Raw genomic sequence first — 26,009 nt, forward strand, 5'->3', positions numbered from 1 at the left:
AATCACAGGACAGAAGGAGCTTAGAGGGCATCCACCCAGGGGCACATACCTGACGTAGCAGGGCATCCCATTCTGTCACTCTGCACCGCTGATTCTCATCCTCCCCATCACTTCCAACCTGGAGGGATGTTCACAGAGTATAGTATCCATGGGATGATAAACCCTTATCCCAGCACATCTAAGATGCCAACAGTGACACAAGTCATGCCACTGGAGAAAAGACACGATGCATGAAAATGCTGACACACTATGTATTGTGAAAAGCCATCCAGGCTCTGGAAATGTTGAAATGTGAAAATCTGCACATCCTTGAATCAAAATACCTTATGCATAGTAAGATATGAACAGTGATCATTTGAGAGTTATGAAATTAGGGCAGGTTTTCTGGCCTACCTGTATTTTGTACAATCAATCGTTAATATTACTGCTAAGATTAGCAAAAATGACAAATATTATTTTAAAAGAAAAAAGAGACAATTGGATTTACTGTGAAACTACGTAAGTTTAAGCTTTGTGGCCTTCTACACAGCAAGCTGGAAGAGGCCCTAGTGCGTTTGTGTCTGTGGTTTTGTATTATTTAGGATAAAAAGGTCCCCAAAATGTACATTCTTCAGGACCCATAAAACTGTGATCTGCCTTATAACCAGCACATATGGAGTATAACAAGTCTGTGCTTACTCTTTAAAAGAAGAGATGGGGCACCCGGGTGGCTCAGTGGTTCAGCATCTGCCTTTGGCTCAGGGCATGATCCCGGGGTCCTGGGATTGAGTCCCTCATCGGGCTACCCACAGGGAGCCTGCTTCTCCCTCTGCCTATGTCTCTGCCTCTCTCTCTCTCTACATCTCTCATGAATAAATAAATAAAATCTTTAAAAATAAAAACAAAAGAAGAGAGATGGAAACATTTTCAACTTAAGCAAGGACAAACGCAAGGCTAGATCATCACACCCAGGCAATAAAATGAGCATTCTCCCTCTCCTTTTCATAACTATCAAAGCTGATGCTTCACCCACAAAATTCAAACAGTGAAGCCCTAAGCCTGTGATGTCATGGTATTGGGAGATGGGGTCTTTGGGAGGAGAAGAGGACTAGATGAGATCATGAGGGGAGAGCCTCTATGATGGGATTCATGGTTTTATAAGAGGAAGAGCGAATGTTTTCTCTCTACCAAGTGAGCACCAAGCAAGAAGGTGAAGCCAGGAAGAGAATCTCACCAGGAAATGACTCTACTAGCACCCTGACCCTAGACTTTCAGCCTCCAGAAATATATGGTATTTTGTTATGGCCACCCAAGTGAATAATACACCTGTCACCCTTCTAATGATCATACCTGGTCATTCACTCACCCAACTGATGAACTTAGCAACTTAAGCCATTGCCTGTTTCCGTACTGCTAAAGTTTTATACATAAATGGTGAGCTCCAGGGTTTTATAAATGCTACAGGAATATGCACCCAAGGATTCTCTTTTCTCTGGAATCTGTCAGGTTCTTTAGAGTCAGCCTCTTTTCATCTGCAATGAGATTTTCTTCTTAAATCCTTCTTTAAACATTTCCTTTTGCGTGATATCTTAGCTTTAAGTACTGAACCTTAAAGAAAAGTTGTTTTCCATTCATTGCCTTGTTTTAGATATGCACTCCTTGCCCTTTGAAAATGCCAAAAGAAAAGATCTCAGGACCACCCGCTTTGAAGTACCCAGCAGAAGAGAGGCTAACTGACAAACCCAGTTAGAATCCTGGCCCTGAGGACCTTAAAGCCGAATGCAACAGAGCTCTCTGCCAAATAAACCATTAAGTTGAACATCAAAATGTAAAGCCACTAAAAGCTAAAGTGCTCTCTGAAAAGGAATAACAAAACCCTAAGGTTCCTCCAAACCTAGTTTGAAAACCATTGATCTGCATTACCATAGAGCAAGAAGCAAAGAAAATACAGGATTTTTTCCCTTCTGCAAAAGCCAGGTCTCCTCTATCTTGTCCACAAGAGGAGCGAGAAATACTCCTGGTGCGGTGCATACTACCAGGAAACTGCATGACACACAGCTTGGGGTATATGGGATGAACAGGCAATTGTCATTTAGCAAGACCTTTACAACAGTCATTCAGAAACGATGAATATTTCCTCCAGTTTAAAAACACACAGTATACCTTCTAACCCTGCCTGTCTGTTCCTATTTCACTAGGAGCATTTCTACCCAAGCACAAATCCTCCCCTTAATAGGCACACACCCATCACCAGGAGCACTCTCGAGTCCATGTCTTAGTCTCTGACATTTGGCTGTGCCGAGATTTAGGGCACATTCTCATAATTGATAGATATTTATGAAGTGCTTGATCAGTGCCTGGATTTTGTCTTAGACCTCAGTGAATAAAACAAATAACAATCTCACCTATGTGGGGTTTATATTCTCAAGGGAAGACATCCTAAGTAAATTAAGTACATAAGAGAATAATAAGTGCTCAGAGGGGGGGTAGGCACTCAATGGGGGAACAGGGAGTGACAGAGTAGGCCTAGTTTTTTTATTTCTGCTTTTTTTATAGTGGTAAAGAACACATGCTATAAAATTTGTCATCTTAAACATTTTTAAGGGTACAACTCAGCAGCATTAGCTCATGCATTGTTGTACAACAGAAACTCTACCCACTAAACCAGCACACACTGCCCCTCCCCCCAGCCCTAGGTATCTCCTATAAGTGTAATCATAGAGCATCTGCCATTTTCTTTTTTTTCTTTTCTTTTCTTTTATTTATGAGAGACACAGACTGAGAGGCAGAGACATGGGCTGAGGGAGAAGCAGGCTCCCTCTGGGGAACTGGATGTGGGACTCAATCCTACAACCCCTGGATCATGACCTGAGCTGAAGGCAGATGCTCAATCACTGAGCCACCCAGGTGCCCCAAGCATCTGCTCTTTAGTGACTGCTTATTTTACTCAGTTTATCCCCACAGTTCATCCACATTGTAGCATATGACGGGATTGCCTTCCTTTTTAAGGCTGAATAGTATTCCATGGTATGGGCATACCACAGTTCTTTATCTCCATCAGCCAACTTAGGTTGCTTCTGCATCCTGGCTATTGTTAATAATGCGGTTAATGTGAGAGCACCAGCATCTCTTCAAGATCCTCTTATCAGGGAAGGCCTAGTTTTAAACAGAATGGTCAAGATGCTTCTCATTGAGAAGCTGGCATCTGAGGAAAATTGAAGGTGATGAAAAAGAGGGAGCCATGAGAACATCTGGGGAGTGGGACAGGCCAGGGCCAAGGTGCTGAGCTGGGAGCATCCTGGTGTAGCAGGAAGATCAGCAGGAGGCCTGAGAGGCTCCGGGGCAGGGGGAGCAAGCCCAAGAGTATCAGGGGAAGGGGTGACCTGAGGTCCAAGGGGGCAGATCAGGCAAAGGAAAACAGGGCAGGGAGCTCCGAGGATCCAGAGCAGAGGCATGTCATGCCCACCTCCATGTTAAAGGAGCTGAGTGGGGAGGAGGTACTGCAGTCATCAGAAGAAGATGACAGGGACACCTGGGTGGCTCAGTGGTTGAGCACTTGCCTTCGGCTCAGGGAGAGATCCCACGGTCCTGGTATCGAGTCCTGTATCGGGCTCCCCACAGAGCACCTGCTTCTCCCTCTGCTTATGTCTCTGTCTCTCTCTCTCTGAATAAATAAATAAAATCTTTAAAAAGAAGCAGCAGCAGCAGCAGCAGAAGAAGAAGACAACAACGACAGTGGTTTGCACCTGCGATGGCAGTGGAAGACAGAGGCAAGAGGTCCCAATCTAATGGATTTTATACTCTCGTTAAAGGGGCCAGTGGGGGGTATGGACACAGAGTTAAAGATTACTTCATGTGTGCAGCCTGAGCAGAGTGGTATTGCCAATCAGCAGGAACGTGAAGGTTTCAGGGGAGCAGGTCGGGGTGGACACTACAGAGCCTGAGATTCCCAATGATGTGCACCTCACAAACCCTCCTTCCCTCCTGCCTCCATGCATGATTCTCTATCCTCTGCATGATCTCCACCTCTGTGCAGGCAAAAATTCCCAGTTTTTTTAAGATTATATGTATTTATTCATGAGAGACACAGAGAGAGAGAGTCAGAGACGTAGGCAGAGGGAGAAGCAGGCTCCCTGTGGGGAGCCAAATGCAAAACTCAATCCCAGGACCCCGGGATCACAACCTGAGCTGAAGGCAGATGCTCAACCACTAAGCCACCTAGATGCCTCAAAATTCCCAGCTGTTTTATTTTTAATTCCCAGTTTTAATCTAATTCCTGTCACTCTTTTACCAGTAGCTACACAATGCATACCTGCCTGTTTGGAACAACCCCCAGAGATTTCTGGGAACTCAAAACCACCTATTCTCTGAAGATGGTTTTCTTCAAAGCACAGGGATGTTTGGACCAAAGTGCATTAAAAGAGTAAAGCACGGGGGATCCCTGGGTGGCACAGCGGTTTGGCGCCTGCCTTTGGCCCAGGGCGCAATCCTAGAGACCCGGGATCGAGTCCCACATCGGGCTTCCGGTGCATGGAACCTGCTTCTCCCTCTGCCTGTGTCTCTGCCTCTCTCTCTCTCTCTCTCTCTGTGACTATCATAAATTTAAAAAAAAAAAGAGTAAAGCACGGAGAATGAAAAAATAGCTTATAGACACAAGCACCGGCTCACCATTTTCACAGGCACTTGTCAGTTCTCCCCCCTCCCAATATTCTCTCATCATTTCCATCAACAAGGCCAAATGGACAGCACAATGTCACCTGTGACCTCAACAAAGGCCACACTATCCTCATTTCCTACAAAAGAATGACCCCTCAATAGAATTGTAGGGTCATGGGGGGGCGCCTGAGTGGCTCAGTCAGTGGAGCATCCGAGTCTTGGTTTTGGCTCAGGTCACCATCTCAAGGTGGCGAGACAGAGCCCTATGTAGGGCTGCGTGCTCAACAGGGGGTCTTCTTGAAGATTTTCACCCTCTCCCTTTGCCCCTCCCCCTGCCCGCTCTTAAATAAATAAATAGAATTGTAGGGTCAGATGGACCACTCTCTTTAAAGGCTTCCTTCAGAATGTTGAAAAGTTCTGACACCTGACTAGGAACCCTAAGAATTCACCATTAAGAAAGGATTTCCTGAAGTCTTGAATTATCAAGACGCAGCCCATTCAACCATCCCACAAATACTGACTGAGCAGCAGGACACCCAAGCCACACTGGGAGCAGGGAGCACAGTCAGGATGGGTCACATCTAAGTGCTGACCGGCACCCAATACCTTCTAGCAGTAAACAAGAGATCCTGTCTAAGACTTGCTGTGGGGTACACGTATCACGAATTTTAACAGTGAATGCTTAAAACTGAGTATAGCACTATACTCAGCAGCAGCAGCAACTTTGAAACACGTAGTAGACAACAGCAGTGGAGAGGAGTAATTAGCCTTTCAGCAAAGAAGACACTGAATCTTATGTGACTGATGCTCAAGTCATGGAGAAGAGAGATGTGATGTGTGTGTTCACGGCCCTGAGAAGAGCAGCAGAGCTGAGAAAGGATACCCCGTGATTTCACAGAAGGCTCACACCCCGCAGGAGAGGTTTGCACAGGTGGGCATGGGAGCACAGGGAGACATCATAGAGTGACACAGGATCATCACTCCACCAAAAAGCAAACCTGACCTGGTTCTGCCAACCAGTGACTTACAAAATCTATTACAAATGAAAAAAAATTGGCAGCAGAGAGGCCTGGGCCAGCTTCTTGGGCACCATATGAAAAAGCTGTGAAAATAAAACACCTGCACGCTCATAGCTACACCAGTGCCCCCACTGATTAGTATGGATGCCCGTCTGGCAGCTCCTACAGCCCCTCCTTTGGTTGGTAAGGGCTCCCACAGAAAGAAGTGGAATGAGTCAGCTGTCTGATCTGTGAAGGTGCCTGGGTAAAACCTGAAGTCAGTAAACCCGTTGAGGGTTTCAAATTCCAAAAGACCTCTTTCCTAAGGGTGTCATTTCAAAAGTTTCATATATATATTTTATTTGACTCTAATATTAAAATTTACCTTGAAGGCAACTTTCTTGAAGGGCTCCATCAAAAGAGAATCTGACTCTCCTCTTCCCCCTCTCCTCCCCTCTGCCTATGAAGGGAGGGGACACCCAGGGTGGCCTGTAGCTGTCCCTACCTGCTTCCCCTACAGAACAGAGATTTGGTGGGGCAGGGAAGTGGGTGTGTTCAAGGGTGGGAAATGGTTAAAAACCTAGGACGTCAAGCTATGGGCTCCAGGACCCTTGGCTTCCCAGTTGGCATTATTACTGACTGGCATTCAAGCTACTTTTATATATTGTACCAGCATCTGAGAAGGAGAACAACAAAACACCTGGTTTAACTTAGTGGATATATTAATTGGAGAAATTTAATCATTTGTTATTAATAAGCATATATATAGTCAACATGTTTCCCATTGCACATGTCAGATTAACTCTCAAAAGGTTCTATTTCAGCACTGCATCTCCTCTCATATAGGTCCTCCTTTCCTCACGATCAATTTACTGAGCACCTTCTATGTGCCAACCACTGTTCTAAGCACTGGAGATACAGCACTAAACAAAGCAGACAAGAATCCCTGTCTTTGGAGAGGACAGGTAGTCAACAAAGAAAGAACAATAACAGGGCAGCCCCGGTGGCTCAGTGGTTTAGCACCACCTTCAGCCCAGGGCAAGATCCTAGGGACCCAGGATCGAGTCCCACGTCGGGCTCCCTGCGTGGAGCCTGCTTCTCCCTCTGCCTGTGTCTCTACCTCTCTCTCTCTCTCTCTCTCCCCCTCTGTGTGTGTGTGTGTGTGTGTGTGTGTGTGTGTGTGTGTGTGTCTCATGAATAAATAAAATCTACTAAAAATATTTTTAAAAAGAAGGAACAAAAACAACAAACAATAACCACGACAAACAAGTGACCAAGGTGACCATTTCAGTATGCTAGAGAGGGATGAGCTTTGGGAGGGATGAGCAGGTTGTGGGGATAAGGAGTGGGGAGGAATATTTAAATGGAGTGGTCAAGATAGGCCTCATTCAGAAGTTCGCTTCTAAGGAAAGATCTGAACAAGGGGAGGCAGTGAGCAATGCCAATATCTGGGGGGAAAACATTCGCAACAGAGGGAACAGCCCCTGCAAGGGCCCTGAGGCAGGAGCTTACATGGTGAGCTCCAGTCAGTGAGGCTGCAGAAAGCAAGGAGGCAGGAAGAAGATGAGTCACAGGGTCAGGAGGTGGCTGGATGGCTGGATAGATCATCTGTGGCCCCAGATGCCACTGTGGGGCACTGGGCTTAGACATGGAAAAAAGTGGGGAGCCCCTGAAAGATCCTAAGCAGGGAGAGATATGATCCTTCTTATGCTTTGATGGGGATCTCATGCTGAGAACAGCATGTTGGGGGAGCAAGGTGGAAGCAGGAGACCTGCAGAAAGGCTGCCCTGATGACCCTTCCAGACAGTGGTGGCTGGAATCAGGGGGAAAGTAGGGACAGTGCACAGACATAGCTGCATCCTGGATATATTTTAAAAGTAGAGTCAACAGCATTTGCCAATGGAATAGTCAGAGAGAGAAAAAAGGGAAACCAAGCATATCTCCCAGCTCTTTGGCCTGATGGTCTGGAAGAACAGAGCTGCCACGAGCTGCAGTGGTGGGGACAGTGGGAGGAGCAGGTATGGGGAAACCAGAAGTTCATGCTGGGGATGCTGAGTTTACAATGTCAACGAGACAGCCAATCACACTGGTTGGGTAGGCGGCCAGATACCCAAGGCTGGAAGCTCAGGGGAGGGACCTGAGCTGGAGCCAGCATTTGGGAGATAGCAATTAAACCTTTATATAACATGCCATTCACCATAAAGTTAAAAAAAAATCAGGAAGATTCCTGTTTCATAAAGCAGGCCAGATAACAGCCTCTCCTACACTCCTCTAAAGTATCAGTGAAGAAGACAGAGAAAAAGATGACGACCAGAGTACCACACTCAATGTCCGACCCAGGGAAGCAGTTAACTAACTGATCATGAGGCATGTGGCCCTGGGCTGATCAGCACCCAGCCAGATTGCGCTCTGGAAAATGGCAGGAAGGAGCTGTGCTCTTGTCCTGTCAGTCCTAGATGCTTCTCTGTGATGCTGGCCCACAGCAGCCTCAGCACCATCCTGTCTCTCTCCCCACCTGCACTTCCACCCCACCTCTACCATTTCCCTACTTCCCAGACAGCACAGCCACTCCCCCAAAGACTGGGAGGAAACCTAGCCCTGTCATGGACTATCATTTGAGAGGTGTGGTTCCACCTCCAACTGGGCGGGTGGGAACAGGACCCTGATGTCAATACCCAAGGTAATTGTGTTTTATTCATTCTCCATCATCCATCAGATTTGGGCCTCTGGGCCACCTCTGGAAGAGAGCTTGCCAGAAGCTGGGAATTCACACCAAAGCCAAGCCACAATTCACTGCTGAGGTGACAGCACGAAGGCCCACGTAAGCACTCTTGGGTCCTACTTCTAGTCTAGCCTGAGCTCACACCTGGTCCAGAGGGAAAGAGAGAGCAAGAGAGATAAAGATGGTGATGATGGGATCATTTGTACCCAATGCCCAGCCCCAAACTCCACCCAAAACAGAAGAGTGAGATACAGAGGAGTGCAGGGTCAGGACACAAGGTACTGAGCAGGCCCACAACATATGAGGCAGCATCCCTCCAAGCATGGGGGCTGCTGGGGAAGATATGTCCCCTCTTCTTGAACTGCTATCAGGTCCTTGGGAGAACGGGGTGGGGGGTGGGGCCTAGCACAGGGTTGAGAGTCAGGGAGACCCAGATGTCAGCTCATCTGGGAGGAGGAGGTAGAGAAGGACAGATGATGTCAGCTAGCACCTGAAACTCACCCTGATCCAAGAGTCTGGCCCAGGTGGGGTCGGGGGTTAGGGTTGGGGTGAGGAGGTACAGAGAAGGTTGAAGGCCCAAGATTGTGGAGCTCAGAGACAGAGACCTTAGAACCCACAATGGTAAGACAGACCCACATGCCACATGCGATGGGAGCCATGCCTTCCCAGGACAGGCCCACCCCACCCAGGAGGAAACTGGCCTATTCAAAGGAAAACAATCAGCAAGGAATGGAAGCATGAAGTGTCCATGCTGCACAGATATGAGGCAGATGATGCATCCCAGGTAGATTCGTTTGCTAGAGCTGCTGAAGAACCACAGACTCATGGCTTCAACAACCAAGTTTATGTTTCACAGTTCTGGAGACCAGAAGTCCAAGACCAAGGTATCTCTGGGGGTAGTTCCTCTTGAGGACTGTGAGGGAGAATCTGTTCCATGTGTCTCTCTGTGCCTTACAGATAGCAACCTTCTCTCCATGCCTTCACATCAATGTCCCTATGTCCACGTCTGGGTCCACATTCCTTTTATTTTTTTTTTTTTTGAAATTTTTATTTTTTCTCTATACTGTTTTTTTTTATTTTTAAATTTTATTTAAATTCAATTTGCCGACATATAGTATAACAGCCGGTGCTCATCCCATCAAGTGCCTTCCTTAGTGCCCGTCACCCAGTCACCCCAATCCCCCATGCACCTCCTCTTCTACAACCCTTTGTTTTTTTCCCAGAGTTGGAAGTCTCTCGTAGTTTGTCTCCCTCTCTAATTTTTCCCCACTCAGTTTCCCTCCTTTCCCTTATGCTTCCTTTCACTATTTCTTATATTACACATATGAGTGAAACCATATGATAATTGTCTTTCTCCAACTGACTTACTTCACTCAGCATAATACCCTCCAGTTCCATCCATGTCAGTGTAAATGGTAGATATTCGTCCTTTCTGATAGCTGAGTAATATTCCATTGTGTATATAGACCACATCTTCTTTATCCATTCATCTGTCAAAGGACATCGTGGCTCCTTCCACAGTTTGGCTATTGTGGACACTGCTGCTATGAATATTGGGGTGTAGGTAACCTGGTATTTCACTACATCTGTATCTTTGGGACAAATACCCAGTAGTACAATTGCTAGGTTGTAGGGTAGCTCTATTTTTAACATCATGGGGAACCTCCACACCACATTCCCCCTTTTACTTAGATGCCAATAAAACTGGATTAGGGCCCACTCTAAAGATCTCACTTTACCTCATCACCTCTTTACAGACCCTGTCTCCAAGTAAGGCCACAGTATGAAGTATTGAGGGCTTAGGACTTCAACATATACATTGGGAATGTGTCAGAGCGGGGAAATGCAATTCAACCATAGCAAGAGGAAACAAAAATTACCCTAAGACTGAAGTACTCACACAACTGTGGATAACCCAGCAGTTTAAGAGCCTGTACGGAGGATGGACCCCACCCAGCAGTAGGTGGGGATGCACCCACAGGTGCAAGCCAATCACGTGGTCTTTTCTGCTGAGCCAGAGTGACCCATGGAGGATGGGTATACTCTAGGGCCTGAGCAAAGGTGGGTACAGGGCAGTTCTTGGCCTCAGTGATGGGTCAAGGAGTAGGCCATGGCCTAAGCTGGTCCATTTAGCAGAAAGACCAAAACACTCAGACAGGGCAGTATGTGAGCTATGGCCATTTTCCTACTGTGGGGCCCAAGCTGAGCCACAGAAAAGAATGGAGAACCAAGAGAATAACAGGAAAAAAAGGAATCTAACCTAATCTCTAATTACTAGAGCCACCTGAAGGTCATTCTAAGTGCAGCGATTCACAAATCCAGTGAGACTGCAATGCCAAGAAAATTGGACATAGAACAATTAGTGCAAAACATGGCCTGGTAAACTTAACCATCTTTAAGAATGGAGAACTTATCGCTTTCACTAGTAATCAGGGGTATCTCTGTCTACCCATAGTGGCAAAAAATGTCAAAGAGTAATAATACAAAGTGGTTGTGAGCATATGGATAAAAAGGAAGTCTCAAATGCTCGAGAGGACATGTAAATTGGGATGGTCTCTAGAAAAATGCCCCTCTATCACATCTGGCCCCCTCCATCCCCTGCCTCCCCTGCAGATGCCTACACCCGAATGCCCTGTGAATATGCCAAAGAGAGTTCTGGTAAGTGACAGAGGCTAAGGATCTTGAGATGGGACTATCACGCTGGGTTATGTACGTGGGTGGGTCAGTGTAATCACATGATCTGCCTAAGTCCTCAGGAGCAGAGAACCTTTCCCCACTGTGCTAAGAAAGGAGGCAGAAGAGATCCAAGAAGGGCTCTGGCCACTGTTGCTGGCTTTGGAGATGGAGTTGGGGCCTCCAGCTAAGGCATCAGGTGGCTTCCAGAGGCTGCCAATGACTCTCTCTAACAGCCACAGCAGGGAGAAAAGGATCTCAGTCCTACAGACACAAGAAACTGAATTCTGCTAAAATAATCAGAAACACAAGGAAATGGATTCTCCCCAGGAGCCTCCAAGAAGGAGTGCAGCCTGACCAGACGTTGACTATAATCCAGTGAGACCTGCATTGGACTGCTGAACTGTTAGGACAATAAATCTCTGCTGTTTTAAGGCACTAATAAATGTGTGGCAATTTGTTACAGTAGCAGTAAAAAACAAAGACAGCTGATTTAAAAAGTAGCACAGCCATAGCTCGTACAGCCAACAAGGCATGTGTCCCCAGTCCATAAATGTCCACACAGGTATCTATACCCTAGAAAGAACAGTGCTGTCCAACAGAGCTCTCTGTAGCAGTGGGAATGTCCTCCATCTGTGCTGTCTACTACACTAGCCACTAGCCACTTGAGGCTTTTAGGCACTTGACAGGTGGCTAAGGCAAGTAAGAAATTGCACTTAAAAAAAAAAAAGATTTTATTTATTTATTCATGAGAGACACAGAGAGAGGCAGAGACATAGGCAGAGGGAAAAGCAGGCTCCACGCAGGGAGCCCGATGTGGGACTTGATCCCGGTACTCCGGGATCATGACCTGAGCCAAAGGCAGACACTCAACCACTGAGCCACCCAGGTGCCCTGGAACTGTACTTTTCATATCTTTGATCCTAATTAACTTAAGTTGGAATAGTCCCATGTGATCTGTGGACCCGATACTAGATGGCATTGTCTAATGCAGAGGTTGTCAAACACTGCTGCAAGTTAGAATTTTCCTGGAGAGGTTTTTAAAATGCTGATGCTCAGACCAATTAAATCAGAATACCTGGCACTGGGACATAGACACACATTTTTTTTTTTTTACCTCTCCGGGGGATTTCTTTCTTTCTTTCTTTTTTTAATTTATTTATTTATTCATTCAGAGAGAGGCAGAGACACAGGCAGAGGGAGAAGCGGGCTCCATGCAGGGAGCCCAAAGTGGGACTGGATCCAGGGTCTCCAGGATCACGCCCTGGGCTGCAGGCGGCGCTAAACCGCTGCGCCACTGGGGCTGCCTTCTCCAGGGGATTTCAAGTGTGCTGGCAAGTTTGAGACCCAGCGCCCCAGGGAAGTAAGTGGTCACACAAAAGCATACACAGGCAGATACATGAATGGTAGCTGAATCCCCTGCTTGTAACACTAAGCAATGGAAAACTCTGAGGTTTTCATTCATGCAACAAAATATTACATATGCAACTAAAAGAAATGGCAAGGTCTACACACATCAACATATGTAGGTATAAAAAAGGCAGCACTGAGTAAAAGAATACAACACTGATGATTGACAACACAATACCATTTACATAAAGTTTAAAATACACCAAACAGGAGCACCTGGGTGGCTCAGTTGGTTAAGCATCTGCCTTTGGCTCAGGTCATGGTTCCAGGTTCCTGGGATTGAGTTCCATATCAGGCTCCCAGCTCAGTGGAGTGTCTGCTTCTCCCTCTCCCTCTGCCCCTCCTCCCACTCATACACTCTCTCTCTCTCTCTCAAAATAAATAAATAAAATCTTAAAAAAAAAACACCCAACAATGCTCTGTGTTGATTACAGACACACATAGTAGGAAGTATAAAAGTGTGGGCAAAAAGAACACACGTGGACTGCAAGATGGTGTCAACCTACTAAAAAGGGAATAAAGAGGATGCAGTGGGGGTCGGGGTGTGAGGTGGGGGCAGGGAGGCACTGGGGGCTGTGTCCAAGAGGCTTCGACTATACATAGCAATTTCATTAACAAAGAACTGAAGTAATTATGGCAAAATGCTAGTGTCTTTTATATGTGGATGCTATGACCCAAGCATACATTATATATATTTTTTCTCTACACTTTTCCTGGGTGCATTCAGTTTTTCATCATAACAAAGGAGATCAAATCAGATTCAACATCTGAATCTCCAGGGAGAATGAGGAGACCCACAAGGGGCAGCACAGAGGAGGGTGTCTCTTGAGGGATTGGCTGGACCATATTGTCTTGAGTGAAGGAAACTTATTCCTAGATAGGTTTTCCTTCAAGTGAGGAGTCTATTCTCTTCAGGAATTTAAGGAATGGAGTTGGCTCAGTCAGTAGACTGTGCATCTCTTGATCTCAGGATCATGAGTTTGAGCCTCACATTGAATGTAGAGGTTACTTACGGAAAAAAAGAATGACTTTAAGGGATAAACCAACTACGTTCCCTACTAAAAAAAAAAAAAAAAAAAAAAAAAACCAACGAACCAACAACAACAACAAAAAAAAACAACTACTGGACAACAAAATCTGACCACAAATGAATCAACCAAAATGAGGAGGCTAGGTATCCCCTTAGCAAAGGAAGCACCTTAGGAAGAATATGTGGTGCTGGGGCTATTGATGCACACCAAACACACCTAAATATGGGGTAATGGTGAAATACTGCAGAAAGTAGAGCAGCAGGGAATACAAATGCTACTGACCCTGCCCTGTGAACTTAACAGTTTAACTAGAAAAAAAGTAGAAAAAAGTAGAGAGGGAAAATAATATTAATATGCCAGATAATGCCCTAAGTGCCTTAAATTATAAATTATAATAATAACTCACTCAATGTTCATGACATCCCTGTGAAAGAGATACTATTATTGCTTCTATCATATCAAGGAGGGAAGCTGAATCACAGTGAGGCTCCATGATTTGCCCAAGGTCAAGTGGCAGAGTGGGATTTGAACCCAGGCTGTCTAAGGGCCAGGTGTTAACCCCTATGCTATATTGTTCTGTGAAATTAAGCATGTGTCTGCCAATTTCCTCTGCACTTGTAACAGGTGTTCAAGAGACACTGTAAAACTGAACTAGTTTTTGGAAAAAATAACTCTGGTCAACCACTTAAAAATTTTTACAACGTTTTTCAACTGGACTGTGAAGCATATTCGTATTGTCTCTTGTTAAATCATAACAAAAAATAAAATTTAGTACTAATTCTTACAGTAAAATGCATATGAAACTCTTTATCCACATACTCTCTATTTGTATCCATAATCAGAGGGATGCCTGAAATGCTGTTCACCAGATGTCATATTGATGGGTATTTGTTGGAGGTGGCATTTTGTATGTGTGTTTTTTCTCCTTTATTTTTTATACCTATCTATATTGCTTGAATGTAATAGGTATTCATTATTTTTCACAACAAAATAATTCTAAACAAAATGTCCATGAAATGATATTCTGATAATGATAAATAAGAAAGAAAATGCCAAAGTACCTCACATAGAAATATAGGGAAAAGGAGGAGCATATGGACACTAAGAGGGAGAACATATCTGTAAAAATGATGTGTAGGACCAGAAAGGTCTTTTGAAGATGCATCCTGGGTGAACTGCAGGCAGAGAGAGCCTCCCTGAGCCAAGGGCAGAGAGCCCAGGAGAGAGCAGGCTGTGCTCAGAAGGGACAGGATGAAAGGCAACGCATTTGGAGCGAGAAGGAATGCCACGGAGATTAAAAATATAAGTACAGAAGAAGAGTTCATACTGAAGGAAGTAAAGATCAGAACTTATACCCCGGAAAACCAAACTAGTGATCGAGGGAAAAGCTTCAGAAATTCTATCAGAATGCAAAAACATAAAAGAACACCATTTGACGAAGTACACTAGAGTGAGACAAAAGAGGAGAGGTCACAGAATATGAGGACAACATACAGAGATAAAAGATGTTTCAAGATGAACTAGTAACAATTTTCCAAAGAAATACATGCACCGCTGTGGTACAAAAGCAGACATTTATTTTACTGAATAAAATCTCTCTCCACCAGTAAGTACTCCAAATACTGCCTGAAATGTTCCTTGAGCTGTACATAGTAAAAGGCCCAATTTGTCTTACCATGTCAAAAAAAACAAAGCCTGTTTATTTATTTGGAGCACTAAATTCTCTAGTATTCTAAGATAATATACACTCCCCACTCTCTGTCTGTCTCTCTCTCTCACACACCTACTCTCACACTCAGTAGATAAGAAGTTCCTTTAAGCTAAATTAAACAGCTAAAGTAAAATTTGAAGAATATCAATAAATATAATTATGTCACATAAATAAAAACTAGTATCTTTAAAAGAAACAATGATGGAGTAATGCCAGAAAGATGGTAAAATAGTTTTCTACTGTCATCTGCCACAGAACATGAATTTTGACCATCACCCCTGGACAAGAGTATTTTTGTGGAAGGTCAGGAGTCCAGCAGAGAAGTTTCAACACAGTGTTGTAGCAAAAAAAATCCCAGAGCAGAGACACTGAAGAGAGTAAGAGAAAGTTTCACTCGGCCTGCAGTAGCCCTCCCACAAGGCAGCACAACTCAGTGCCAAAAGAGACCCCTTAGCCTGTGACATCTTCTGTGGGGAAAATGAAAACATAGAAGAGGTTTGCCCAAGTTCCCTAGCTGAGTGGGAGAATACCCAAAAGGCCTACTTCTTTCTTACTCCACCTAGAATAATGAGGGGATCTACACAGCTCTCAGTACCTGCCCTGGCTTTATGGGCTTGAGAAAAAGCTTACAATCTTAAGAACTACCCCTCCAAGAAAAAAACAAAAAAGTAGGCAGCAGGCACAACCATAAAAGGTCTGAGAAAGCCTCAGAATTCCTAGCTGGACTGACTATTGAAGGTATTTCTCTCCAAAGACAGTAAAGACTAGAGGAGATGACTGCTTCTTCAAATGCAAGAACAAAAAACAGCCCACTCTCACCACTTTTATTCGACATAGTTCTAGAAAGAGCAATTAGGCAAGAAAAGACGTAAAAGGCATTCATATCAAAAAAAGAAATAAAACAGTATCTATTTGCAGATGATATGATCTTACATATAAAAATTCTGAAGATTCTACACAAAAAAAAGTTGGAACTAATACATTCAATGAAGTTGCAGAATACAAAATCAACATGCAAAAATCAGTTGTGTTTCTTCTATACACTAACAGTGAATTATCTCAAAGAGAAATTTAAAAAACAATCATATTTATAATAGCATCAAGGAATGCCTGGATGGCTCAGTCAGTTGAGGATCGGACTCTTGATTTTGGCTCAGATCAACTCAGGGTCATGAGATTGAGCTCCACATCGGGGTCCACAACCAGTGGGGAATCTGCTTGAGATTCTCTCTCTGCCCCTCCCCCCACCTGCTTGCTAGTGTGTATTCACTCTCTTTCAAAAATAAATAAATAAATAAATCTTTAAAAAATAGCATCAAAATCAATATAATATTTGGGGATAAATTTAACCAATGGTGAAAGACTTGCACAATGAAAATTAACACTGATGAAAGCAACTGAAGATGGCACACATAAATTCAAAGATATCCCATGTTTATGGGATAAAATATCCATAAAATAAAAATATCCATACTGCCCAAAGTGATTTACAAATTCAATGCAATCCTTATGAAAACGCCAATGGCATTTTTCACAAAAATAGATAAAACAATCCTAAAATTTGTGTGGAACCACCCTGAATAGCCAAATAAATCCTAAGAAAGGACAAAGCTGGCTGGAGATATTACACTTCCTGATTTCAAACACTATTACAAAGTTACAGTAATCAAAAGAGTCTGGTAGGAGCATAAAAACAGACACACAGACCAACAGAACAAACTCAAGAACCCAGAAACAAACCCACATACATGTGGTCAAGTAACAAGATGCCAAGAACACAAGAGGGAGACGGAGCAGTCTTTTCAATCAATGGTGCTAAGAAAACTGAATGCAGGTAAAAGAATGAAACTAGATCCTTATCTTACACCACTCACAAAAATTAATTTGAAACAGATTAAAGATGTAAGTATGAGACCTGAAAATACAGGAAAAAACTCCTTGACACTAGTCTTGGCAATTATTTTTTTAGTAATGACACAAAAAGCACTGAAAGCAAAAGCAAAAGTAGACAAGTAGAATTATATCAAACTAAAAAGCTTCTATACAAAAAAATTTAACAAAATGAAAAAGCAAACTATGGAACAGGAGAAAACATTTGCAAACCACATATCATATAAGGGACTAATATCTAAAATATATGGAAATGATTGAATAGACATTTTCCTAAAGAAGACATACAAATGGCCAACAAGTTCATGAAAAAGTGCTGAACATCACTACTCATCAGGGAAATTCAAATCAAAAACACAATGAGATATCACCTCACACCTTTTAGAATGGTTTTCATCAAGAGGACAAGAGATAATGAGTATTAGCAAGGATGTGGGGAAAAGAGAACCCTTGTAGATTATTGGAAAATGTAAATTAAGATAGCCACTATGGAAAACAGTATAGAGGTTCCCCAAAAAATTAAAACAACTTTATATGGTATCATTCATTTGGGGAATATAAAAAATAGTGAAAGTGAATAAAGGGGAAAGGAGAAAAAATGAGTGGGAAATATCAGAAAGGGAGACAGAACATTAGAGACTTCTAACTCTGGGAAACGAACAAGGGGTAGTAGAAAGGGAGGTGGGCGGGGGGTGGGGGTGACTGGGTGACGGGCACTGAGGGGGGCACTTGATGGGATGAGCACTGGATGTTATTCTATATGTTGGCAAATTGAACACCAATAAAAAATTTAAAAATTAATTAATTAATTAATTTTTTAAAAAATAAAAAAATTAAAACAACTACAACTACCATATGATCCAGCAATCCCACTTCTAGGTATTTATCTAAAGGAAACAAAATTAGTATCTCAAATTAGTACACCCATGTTCACTGCAGCATTACTCACAATAGCCATGATATGGAAACAACCCATGTGTCCACAGACAAATGAATAAAGAAAATATATGTGTATGTATGTGTTTACATAGATACACACACATGCATACGCACAGAAATATTACTCAGCCATAAAAAAGAAGAAAATGCTGCCATTACAACAACACAGATAAACCTGTGGGACATTATACTAAGTGAAATAAGCCACATATAGAAAGAAAACTACTGTATGATCTTACTCAGATGATGTGCAATCTAATATTTTTAAAAAGTTGTTCATAAAAAAAAAAAAAGTTGTTCATAGAAAAAGCAAAATGGTAATTGTGTGGGGCTAGAAGATGGAAAAGAGAAGATGCTGGTCAAAGTGTATAAACTTTCTGTTATAAGGTATATAAGGTCTAGAGATCTAATGTACAACATGGTGACTACAGCTAATAATACTGTATGTATACTTTAAATTTACTAAGGGAGTAAATCTTGAGCATTCTCACCACAAAAAGTAACCATGTAAGGTGATGGTTTGTTTGTTGCTGTTTTTTAATATTTTATTTATTTATTTATTCATGAAAGACAGACAGAGAGAGAGAGAGAGAGGCAGAGACACAGACAGAGGGAGAAGCAGGCTTCCTGCAAGAACCCCAAAGTGGGACTTGATCCTAGATCTGGGATCACTCCCTGAGCCGAAGGCAGACACTAAACCGCTGAGCCACCCAGGTGTCCCAGGTGATGGTCCAAAACCTATAAAATGATGAAAAATTCTGAAGTACTACTAAAGACTACTACATGGATTTTTTTCAGTATAATACTGCAAATACATTTTCTCTTCCTTATGATTTTCTTAATATTTCCTTTTCCCTAGTTTATTTTAAGAATAGAGCATATAACACATATAATATATAAAATATGTATTAATTGACTGTTTTGATTATCTGTAAGGCTTCCCATCAACAATAGGCTATTAGTTAAGTTTTTGAGGGGTCAAAAGTAATACATGGGTTTTCAACTGTATGGGGTGTTGGTATATGAAACACAAAATTCTGGCTTCCTCTGAAGTACTACTAAAGAATTTTTAAAATCTCAAAAAAGCATAGCAAACAGATATGCACTTTACAAATATCAATTAAAAGAGATGAAAGGTCAACAGCCTTTTATTTGGGTGATCAGAGAGCAAAATGACCATCAAACATTCATTTAACTCTGTGACATGAATTCACTTTCCACCTTCATCCTTCTAGAATTATTTAAATTACTCACTATCAATACTATAATATCCCTACATTCATTGCAGCATTATTTACAATAGGCTGGATATGAAAACAATGTAAGTGTCCATCAAGAGATGAATGGACATATACATATGATGGGATATATGGCCATAAAAAAGAACGAGATATTGCAATTTACATGGCAACATGGATGGATCAAGAGGGTATTATGCTAAGTTCAATAAGTCACAGAAAGACAAATACTATATGATTTCACCTATATATGAACTCTAAAAATAAACAAACTAATAAAACAAAACAGAACAGATTCATACAAACAAAGTGGTGGTTGTCACAGAGTATGAGGGAATATGGGTTGGGCAAAATAGGTGAAGCAGATTAAGAGATACAAACTCCCAGTTATAAATAAGTCACAAAGATATAAAGTACAGCATAAGGAACATAGTCAATAATATAATAATTTTGCATGGTGACAGATGGTAGCTAGACTTATTGTGGTGATCATTTTGTAATGTTTATAAACATCAAATCACTATGTTGTACACCTGAAAGCAGTATAATATTGTATTTCAACTATACTTCAATTTTAAAAATACTATAGCAGTCACACACACACACAAAAAAAAAGAAAGTAAAAGGAATTCCACATCTGGCAACCTGATTCTATGTACCCACCAATTCTACACAATACCTCCCATGTTTCCCATGAAAAAATCAATTAGAAAAATAAAGGATTTAAACCTCAAAACAGCACTGAAATAAAAAAAATCGTAAAGTCCTTAGCAAAAACCTCCAAGAATTAATGTATGAGTTTAGCAGTGCTGCAGAATACAAGATTGATAACCAAGATGCAACTGAATTTCTAGACACTAGTAACAAGTAATTAGAAACTTAACTTTTAAGCAATATCATTTATAATAGCATTAAACATGAAAAAAAATCATGAAATAAATAAGGGTAAGTCTGACAAAATATGTGTAAGACCTATACATTGGAAATGAAAAAGAAAAAAAAAAAACACTGCTGAACGAAATTAAAGACCTAAATAAATGGAGAAGTATAATATGTTCATAGGGCATAAAACATATTGTTACATCAATTCTCTCCAAATTGATGTACATTAGTCAATCAAGGGTGACTTTGTTCCCCCAGGAGATGTTTGCAATGTCTGAAAGCATTAACAGTTGTTGAAACTTGTGAGCAGGGAATAATTCTGCTGTCCAGTGGCTAAAGACCAGGAGTGATACTGAACATCCTACAATGCAGAGAACAGCCGCCCCCATAACATAGGATTATCCAGCCCAAAATGTCAATAGTGCCAGTGTCAAGGTCGAGAAATACTGACCCATAGATTTAATACAATTCCAATAAAAATCCCAGCAGGCTTCATTGTAAAAGTGAAACATTAATTCTAAAATTCACATGAAAATTCAAAGGAGACAGAATAGCCAAGACAACTTTGACAAATAAGAGCAAAGTTAGAGGATGAACACAACCTGATTGAAGGTTTAACATAAAAGTTACAGCATGTTGAGAGAGAATTCTCCATGAATGTCTGTGTAGTCTGGACTTCCTGAGTAAGCAGCACTGGAATACATAGTTACAGGATGATTTGAATGCCTTGAAAGGTAGAATGAATGTATCACTCAGGAGAGATATAGAGACTTAATCTTCCATATAGTCATTTTCTTATATTCTAGAGTAATGAACCTAGTAAACTTTCCTTTCCTTTAAGGGGATTTGTTTACATTGCAGCGTAAGGGTCTCTCTCTCTCTCTCTCTCTCTCTCTCCTCTTGCCTTAGAAGACAAAGGCCAGAAATGTCAACCATCCTTTTTGAATTCACAGTTCCTCCTCAATGAGGCAATGCCACTGTACCCACAGGTGAACAACTAGCAGCCACCATGCTTCCCTTAACAGAACTGATACAAGATGCACTGTGAGGAGTAAGATGTTTGTTCTCTGATACAGAGATCTCACTCCCTGTCAGAACACACACAGATGTTTTTTAGCATATTAACCAAGATAGTGTGTTACTAGCATTAAGATACACAAATAGACCAACAGAGCACTGCATAATTAGCCCCACATATATAGGCACACAAAAACTTTTGACAAATGTACAAGGGCAATTCCACAAAGAAAGGATAGTCTTTTCAACAAATGCTGCTATAAAAACTAGATATTCATATGGACAAAATGAGATTAACTTTAATCCATATCTCAAACTACATATAAGAGTTAATTTCAAGTGAATCACAGACCTAAATATAAAAAAGAAAATTGTAAAATTTTGCAGGGAAAAAAAGAAAAATCTTTGTGACCTTGGATCTGGCAAAGATTTCTTAGATAAAATACCAAAAGCACAATCTATGAAATAAACTGTAAAAATTGAAAGACTGGACTTCATAAAAATTTTACCCCTTTATCTTTTAAAAAATACTAAGACATCACTGAAAGAATGAAAAGACAAGCAACATAATGGGAGAAGACATTTGCAAAGCATATATTTTATATAGGATTTGTACGTAGAATATATAAAGAACCCTCCCAAATTTAATAAAAAGAGTGATGTCAGAAAAAAAAAAAGGCAGAGTAAGGACCAATGAATATTCTCTCTTCATTCTCTCTCTGAGAGAATGAGAAAGAAAGAGATGAGAAAATTGGCCCCAAAAAAGTGAGAATGGACTTTTTCAGAACCCTAGAAATAAACTAAAGGCTTACAGCAATCTAAGAGGGTTTATTAAATAAAAATGTCTGTATCTCAGTAAGAACAGAGAGCTTTGTGGCATTTTAGTTCATCCTATTCCATGCCACATCCCATTTTGTGCTACAGCCTTGAAACCCAATAGCCCACAATCATGATGCATACCAGCAGCCTGACAAAACAGAGTTGAAGTTTCTTCAAAGTCCCATTCCCACAGAACCACCATTATTTGACCTGTTTGGTGGTTCTCTGAAAGAGTTCACTCAGAAGACTGGCTTTACTTGACCTCATTCGGAATCTGCTCAGTAGAAGTCTTTTTTCCTGGGGATATTTGTGAACAACGATTAACAACTGATAACAATCACAGCTGCTAGAAGCAATGGATAACAAAGGGACAAAAAATAGTCTGGTCAAAAAGCTTAAAGGAAAAAGCCAGGAAATATGAGATATCTATAGGGCCTTTGAAAAGCTTCAATATGGGCAGCCCGGGTGGCTCAACGGTTTAGCGCCTGCCTTCAGCCCAGAGCCTGATCCTGAAGACCTGGGATCGAGTCCCATGTCAGGCTCCCTGCATGGAGCCTGCTCCTATCTCTCTCTCTCTCTCTCTCTCTCTCTCTCTCATAAATAAAGTCTTAAAAAAAAAAAAAAAAGCTCCATTCTGAAAATCCAGAAGGTCATGAGCAGGCAAAAGGCTATGCATATGCCAAGGACTGTGTGCATGCTCAAGGCCTGAGAAAGTCCTACACTCTCATCTCTGACTGACCTTGAGATTCTGTGCCAGCAGAAAATGAAGGTTAAGGTGGAATTGTAAACTAACTTGCTGAGTGTTGAGAGCATGCCCCCAAAATGCACACACAGCCCTTCCATAAAGACTTCTGAAAGTCTAATTGATTCTAGACATTTAGGAAATTTCTGTCTGATCATTAAGCTAAACTGTGCAGAGAATTCAGTAGCCACACATGACAAAAAATACAAACTTTATTATAAGAGGCATTTAAAAAGCTACAACAAATAGCAATAATAACAAACAATGGGGAAAGGAAACAATCAAATTTCCAGAGTGGCCACATTATATTATTTGAAATATACAATTTTCAACAAAAGATTATGAGGCACCAAGGACACAAGAAAATATGGCCCATATACAGAGGGGAAAGAAAGCTATCAACAGCAGCTTCCTGAGGAAGCTTAGATGTTGGACATTCTAGATAAAGACTTCAAGTAAGGTATTTCAAATATGCCCAAAGAATGTTGTCTCATCAATCAGGGGGTCAAAGAAAGAGATAGAAATTATTTTTGTTAATGAAGTGAAAATTCTGTAGTTCAAAAAAGTATAGTAACTAAAATAAAACACTTACATAGGAGCTCGACTGCAGATCTAGGCAGAGAGAAGAAAGAATTAGTGAACCTACACATAAATTAAGATTATGCAGTCTGAGGAACAGAAGAAAAAAGAATGAAAAATATAAATAGAGCCTCAGCCTCAGAAATCTGTGGGACTCACCAAGCATACCAAGATACATATAATGAAAGCCTCAGAAAGAAAGGAGAAAGAGAAAGAGACAGAAAGAATATTTGAAAACCTAATGGTGAAAACTATCATGAAAAACACTAAATATGAGGTGTAGCATATAAGAAGTTCAACAAACTCCAATTATGATGAACTCAAATATATGTACACCCAAACAAAGCAGAAAAAATCGTTGATAGACAAAGAGAATCTTGAAAGCAGCAAAAGAGAAGCAATTCAACATGTACAAGGGATCCTCAATAAGACTAACAGTTGATATGCCATCAGAAGGCAGTGGAAATAAATATTCACAGTGCTGAAAAACTCTGAACCAAGACTTTGATATATAAAAAATTATCCTTTTGAAAGGAGAAATTAAGATGCTCCCATCTTAAACTAAAACTGCACTTGACAGGATGAGCACTGGGTGTTATTCTGTATGTTGGCAAATTGAACACCAATAAAAAATAAATTTATTATTTAAAAAATAAATAAATAAATAAAGTAAAACTGAGATAATCTATCACTGGCAGACTTGCCCTGCAAGATACACTGAAAGGACTCCCTTAGGCTGAGATGAAAGAACACTAGGTAAGCGAAGTCCACAGGAAGAAAAACAAGAACACCATGAAGGTAAATATAAAAGCTTTTATAAATGTATTTTTTGTCTGGAATTCTTCTCTTCTCGGATTTAAAAGACATCTACAAAAAAAAATTAAATATCTGTTTTGATCAAGAGCACAATACTTAAAGATGTAATTTATATGATAATAACAGCACAAATGATGGGTAAGGAAAAGGAGACACATATAAGCAAAATTTTTGTATACTGTTGCAATTAGTTGGTTTTATTCCAAAGTATTTCTTATAAATTAACACATTAATTTTAATCTCCAGGGCAACCACTGTACAATAACTCAAAACTGTAGTGAAAGAAAAGACAAGGGAATAAAATGACATACTGGAAAATATGTACTTAACACAAAAAGAAGGCAGCAATGCATGAATAGAGGAAGAAGGCATAAAACATACAGAAAACAAATAGAAAAATGGCAGATAAAAATCCTACCTCACTGATAATTATATTAAATGTCAATGGGCTGAATAAACATTGACATCATACAGTGTTTACTCAAATTTTAAAAGGCAGAAATTTACAGAATAGATTTTTTTAAAAAATGATCTGACTATATGCTGTCTACAAGGCAAACACTTTATATTCAAACACACATGTAGACTGAGAGTAAAAGAATGGGGAAAAATATGCTATGCAAACAGTTAACCAAAAGAGCTGAAATAGCTATACTAATAGATAAAATAGACTTTGAGATAAAAAATATTGCTTGAACCCCAATGTTTATAGCAGCAATGTCCACAACAGCCAAACTATGGAAGGAGTCTTGGTGTCCATCAAAAGATGAATGGAGGGGATCCCTGGGTGGCGCAGCGGTTTGGCGCCTGCCTTTGGCCCAGGGCGCGATCCTGGAGACCCGGGATCGAATCCCACATCGGGCTCCCGGTGGATGGAGCCTGCTTCTCCCTCTGCCTGTGTCTCTGCCTCTCTCTCTCTCTCTCTCTCTCTCTGTTTGACTATCATAAATAAATAAATAAATAAATAAATAAATAAATAAATAAATAATTTAAAAAAAAAAAAGATGAATGGATAAAGAAGCTGTGGTGCGTGTATACAATGGAATATTACTCAGCCATTAGAAACGACAAATACCCACCATTTGCTTCAACGTGGATGGAACTGGAGGGTATTATGCTTAGTGAAATAAGTCAATCGGAAAAGGACAAACATTATATGGTCTCATTCACTTGGAGAATATAAAAAATAGTGACAGGGAATGAAGGGGAAAGGAGACAAAATGATTGAAAGTATCAGTGAGGGGGACAAAACAGGAGAGATACCTAACTCTGGGAAATGAACAAGGGGTAGTGGAAAGGGAGGTGGGTGGGGGGTTGGGGTGACTGGGTGATGGGCACTGAGGGGGGCACTTGGTGGGATGAGCACTGGGTGTTATTCTATATGTTGGCAAACTGAACTCCAATAAAAAAATTTTTTTAAATTTAAAAATATTGCTGGAGACAAAGAAGATTTAATAATGATAAATAATCACTCTAACTAGAAAATATAACAATTATAAATATATGCACACGTAACAACAGAGCCCCAAATACATGAAGCAAAAGCAGGAAGAATTTAATACAGAAATAGACAATTCAACAATAATAGTTCCAGAGTTCAACCACCCACTTTCAAAATGGATAGAATATCTAGACAAAAGATCCATAAGGAAATATAAAACTTTAACAATGCTATAAACCAATCAACCTAACAGAACACTCTGCTCACTGACAGCAGAATACTTATTCTTCTGAAGGGGCACATGGAACATTCTCAGTAGAGATCATATGCCAAGCCATAAGACAATAAAAAAATTGAAACAACTGAAACCAGAGTATGTTCTCTGACCAGAATGAAATGAAATTAGAAATCAATAAGGGGAGGAAATCGGTAAAATTCAAAAACACGTGGATATTAAATGGTCCAC

At 41.0% G+C, this 26,009-nt stretch overlaps 1 protein-coding gene across 7 annotated transcripts in view; it reads right to left on the reverse strand.

Moving 5' to 3' along the window:
- Positions 1 to 26,009, reverse strand: part of ENTREP2 (endosomal transmembrane epsin interactor 2) — a 443,586-nt gene that overhangs the window by 355,805 nt on the left and 61,772 nt on the right. For 4 of the 7 annotated variants that reach the window (XM_072737076.1, XM_072737072.1, XM_072737077.1 and 1 more), the window contains exon 2: positions 50 to 118. The exons of the other annotated variants lie outside the window; for them this stretch is intronic. In XM_072737076.1, the coding sequence (XP_072593177.1) occupies positions 50 to 118 (69 nt within the window). The remainder of the gene's footprint in view (positions 1 to 49; positions 119 to 26,009) is intronic. 7 annotated transcript variants of the gene reach the window in all.

This window comes from Vulpes vulpes, chromosome 14 (assembly GCF_048418805.1).
Source record: "Vulpes vulpes isolate BD-2025 chromosome 14, VulVul3, whole genome shotgun sequence".
In the NCBI taxonomy this organism is placed as follows: domain Eukaryota; kingdom Metazoa; phylum Chordata; class Mammalia; order Carnivora; family Canidae; genus Vulpes; species Vulpes vulpes.